The 4,262-nt window shown below is 62.1% G+C and overlaps 2 protein-coding genes across 2 annotated transcripts in view; both read left to right on the plus strand.

Moving 5' to 3' along the window:
• Window positions 1–999, plus strand: part of LOC112547939 — a 4,495-nt gene extending 3,496 nt beyond the window's left edge. Inside the window, 1 exon segment of the mRNA XM_025191485.1 lies at window positions 3–999. Within this exon segment, the coding sequence (XP_025047270.1) occupies window positions 3–319 (317 nt within the window). The 3' untranslated portion in view covers window positions 320–999.
• A 1,232-nt stretch (window positions 1,000–2,231) lies between these two features.
• Window positions 2,232–4,262, plus strand: part of SMUG1 (single-strand-selective monofunctional uracil-DNA glycosylase 1) — a 3,644-nt gene continuing 1,613 nt past the window's right edge. The window contains exon 1 of the mRNA XM_025191492.1: window positions 2,232–3,030. Within this exon, the coding sequence (XP_025047277.1) occupies window positions 2,758–3,030 (273 nt within the window). The 5' untranslated portion in view covers window positions 2,232–2,757. The remainder of the gene's footprint in view (window positions 3,031–4,262) is intronic.

The following is a 4,262-nucleotide window of genomic DNA, read 5'->3' on the forward strand; positions in this document are numbered from 1 at the left end:
GGGGCGGCGGGCGCGGGCGGCTGAGGAGTGGCGCTCCCGCATGGAGTACCACCAGGACCGGTGTGCTGACCTGCTGCGCCGCGGCATCCTCCAGGCCCGTCGGGCCGCCAGTCTGCCGGCCCAGCGCATCGCCGAGGGCACTCGCGAGGTGGTGGCTGTGGCCCGGGAGACAGTGGAGCTGCTGCGCGAGAACCTGCGCATGGAGCGCGAGACGCAGCACACACTGCTGGGGCTCCTGGCCCGCCAGACCGAGTGCATGGAAGCCGCCGTCCGCCCGCACCCGCCCGCCCACAGCAGAGCCTCACAGCCCCCCTCTTAGCCCCTGCCATGGCGCACTGGGGGGACAGGGGGCTGGTGGAGCACGGGGCCACCCCTGCCCCTCCTTGGCGGGGGAGCCATTCTTGCTGGGACCGGCCAACCTTTGACACCCTCCTAGGACCACACAACTATGCCGGAGCCCCCTCTATCCTCAGGACACTGAACAGCAGGGATCCTGCTTTTCCCTGATAAAAAAATTGCAAATTCTCTGATAAAACCCCCCAAATCCGTGATTAAAATGAAAGGCCCCCCCCCAGCCCTGCCGATGTCCCTCACCCCCCTCCATACTCCCCAGCCCTGCTCGTGCCCCTTGCCTCTGACCCACAGACTCTACCCTGCAGCCTGCTGGATGGGGCCAGGGACCCAGGTCCGCAGCCCGCTGCCCCCGAACAGAAGTCAACGGCGCTGCAGCAGGAGCACGGAGCTGGCTCCCCACTGCAAGCCTCACTTACCTGACGGGCTCCAGGAGAAACAGCAAGCCTGGACCAAGCCCTGGGTGACTGAGAGCCTGAGGCCCTGCCCTGCCCTTCCCCCTCTCCCTCCCCCGCTGCAAAAGTGGGAAATCCATGGGTTTCTCTGCCCAAAGGTAAAATCTGGGTTTTCTCTCGTAAAATAGGGAAATCTGCGGTTTTCTGTTTTTCCATGGGAAACGGAGAACCTGGATCCCTGATGATGACCCAAGCTGCCAAGTTTGGCTCCAAATCCCCTTTTCTAGAGGTACCCCCCCCACATCCCAGGAATGTAAATAGCCCCACTCCAACTTGGTTTTCTATAATAAGGCAATTACCTGCCCCCACCTCTCCATGAACTGATTCCTGGTTGGTTTGACTGTTAAATAAAAGTAACTTTGGTCATCCCATGAGCTGCAGCATCACTGCCTCTGTTAGCCCCCCATGACAGGCCTCCCCGTCCCTGGTTGTGACGGCAGAGCTGGGTGCAGGCTCCCGGTTCGTGTCCATTGAGCCCTTTCCCATGTCCCACGCTTCCACAACTGCTCTGTCCCCTGCCCAGCACATGCTCAGGGGTGGGCTCCCCTTCAGCACTTGAGATTGGGGTCCCTCAGTGCTCCCCCCCCCCCATGGCATTGGAGGCTGGAGGGGTCAGAGTGAGCTGGGCTTGGTGCCCTGGAGGGCCCAAATCATCCCATAGCGGGTTGGTTTTTCCTTGCTCTGTGCTGCTGGAGGTTTCCAATGCGGAAGCGCAATGCCTTATTGAAGCTGCAGCTCCTGGCCGGGGCTCGGAGGTGGCGGTGGCAGGGACTGGGTGTCCAGGTACTGTGCTGCCCCATCCACCTGGACAGGGTGTGAGGCTGGGGGGTCTGACCAGGGGACCCACGCAGCTTTATTGTGGTCTGGGGGGAAAGTCCATCCCTCTTTTCCAGCCAGGGGTCTTAAAACACCTGTCCAAGTTGATACTCACTTGGCAGTGAGGGCCCTCAAAGGCATTCTAGACCTTGAGAGGTGAATTGAAAAGCCCTGGCCTGGGCAGGCTGGGTCGCGGGGCTATCACACAGGACACCTGGTTTCTGCCACCATTGTACCGTGCAAGTGATGTGGGTACAGTGTGCCTCAGTTTCCACCTCCTTGGGTCACGGTGTGGGGAGCCTTTATGAGGGCAGTTAGGGCCGACTGTGTGTTGACAACTGATCCGTGATGACATGACCTCCTTGGACCCCGTTTCTCCAATTTTGACGCGGCCTCATAGCTTTTGGAGGCGGGAGCTGCCTTTTCTCTCTGATTTGTACAGCGCCTGACGCCCTGCTGCCCTGGCCTGCAGAGGGGCCCCTTGGGTGCTCCAGCGCGGGACCCCCATCTCCGTGGCGTGGGACCCGACGGCGCGTTCTTCCCAGGGTGTGGGCTCTTTCGTCGGAGGCTGGGGCATGGGGGAGAGCTCACCGGTAGCACGCGCGGGGCTTGATATTTTTAATCACAGCGCCAAGCATTTAGAGATTATTTACAGGGATGGCTTGTAGCGGCGTCGCTAATGGCAGCCATAAAACTGGCTATAAAGCCCATTCCCCACGGAGGGCTATAGGCAGAGGTCTCCCGGTTCACTGGGAACCAGGGCAGTGATGGAAATCGGCATGCCAGAGAGAGAGGCCTCGCAATGAGGGCTGGCTGCCGGGGAGGGAGACGGGGTGCTATGGGGTGCCAGGGGATGTGGGATATCCAGACTGGCTGCATTGAGCCGAGGGTGGTGCCCAGGCCCTTGCGTTTCTGGATCCTGCTCAATGGCACCACCAGGCTCAGGGGAATGACAGTGCCACCCGCCTCCAGGATCCAAGTTCGAACCCCCAGTGCGGGCTGGAGCAGGCCCCCGGCTCCAGCACGTGTCCCCCAGCATTGGGGAATGGGGGCTTTGCTGAGGTCCCTCTGACCTGTGTCCCCTGCCAAGGGGGTCTCACAACCAGGTTTCTGTCTGACAGGCGCTGGCCGCGTGATGGAGGGGGTGGCGGGGCCCCCCAGCGCCCTGCCCGCGGTGCTGGCTTTCCCGGAGGGTGACAGCCTGGCAGCCCAGTTCCTGCGGGCCGAGCTGGAGTTGAACGCCCGCCTGCGGGAGCTGGTGTTCCCTGAGCCCGTCTGCTACGTGTACAACCCGCTGGAGTACGCCTGGGAGCCCCACCAGGACTATGTGCGCCGATACTGCCGGCCTAGTGCTGACGTCCTCTTCCTGGGCATGAACCCGGGGCCCTTTGGCATGGCCCAGACCGGGGTAATACAGCTGGGGGGGCAGGGGAGGGGTGTGGGGGGCACACAGGGGTGGCAGGAGGGGTCTTGGTATAGCCGGTGGCTCGTAGGGTGGTGGAGGGTGACCCATGGGGCCTCAGGCCTGGGTACAGGGGGCTCTAGGTAACACCCTGCGGGCCTGATCCTGCCTGCCCTACACCCCCTGGAACCTTCCCCTGGCCCAGGCTGGACTCCCGTGGCACTGTGAGCCAAGACCGACCCCCCACCTGCCAGTGCCTGACAGCTGCTCCATCCCTGACCCCCTCTGACAGCCCCCAGGCCTGGGGTCAGAGGTCAAGGGATCAGCAAAATAATTCAATAATGCACTTTAATTGGTAAAGGGAGGGGGGCGGCGGGTGCCCGCCAGGCTGCGTTAGTGCCCTGGTTAATTGGCAGCTCTGGGGACTGGCCAGGGAGGGTTTATCTTGACCTGAGACCCAGGGGCAATTAATATGGTGGGGGGGTGGATTTGCTATCCCTGAAATGCGTTCACTGGGCTGGCGGGGGTTTAGGGGTCCCTTTGGGGACTCCTGGGTTCCATCCCCAGCTCTGACTGGGAGCCAGTGGTGCAGAGCAGGGGGTGCTGGGGCTCCTGGGCTTTTCACCAGCTCTGGGCAAAGAGTAGGAGTATCTAATAGGTGGTTGGGGGCAGGACTCCTGGGTTCCCAGAGAGCTCATCACAAGGGGAAGGGCACTGGCAGAGCTGGGAAAGGAACCCAGGTGTCCTGGCTCCTGTGTTGGCACCCGCTTCCCGCTGTGGTGCCGGCTCCTGGGGCAGGGTCCTAGCCTTGGTGTGTGTGTATGGAGGAGGTCTGGTGGGTGTGGGGTGAGGAGAGGGTCCTAGGCCTGGTGGGGGTGTGTGTGGGGAGGGTGTCCTATGCCTGGTGAGTGTGTTTGGGGGGGATGGGGGGTCCTATGCGTGGTGAGTGTGTGTTTGGGAGGGAGGTCCTAGGTGTGGTGGGTGTATTGGGGGGAATCCTAAGCCGGGTGGGGAGGGGGTCCGAGGTCTGGTGGGTGTGTGTTTGGGGGGGGTGTCCTTATGTTTGGTGAGAGTGTGTTTGGGGTTCATCTAATCCTGGTGGGGGTGTGGGGGGGATCCTAGGCCTGGATGTGTGTGTGGGAGGGTCCTATGCCTGGTGGGTTGGAGTGGGGAGGGGGTCCTAGGCTTGGTGGACGTGTTGGGGGGGGGCTTAGACCTGGTGTGTATGTATGTGGGGG

This window comes from Alligator sinensis, unplaced genomic scaffold (genome assembly GCF_000455745.1).
Source record: "Alligator sinensis unplaced genomic scaffold, ASM45574v1 scaffold149_1, whole genome shotgun sequence".
NCBI classification, from domain to species: domain Eukaryota; kingdom Metazoa; phylum Chordata; order Crocodylia; family Alligatoridae; genus Alligator; species Alligator sinensis.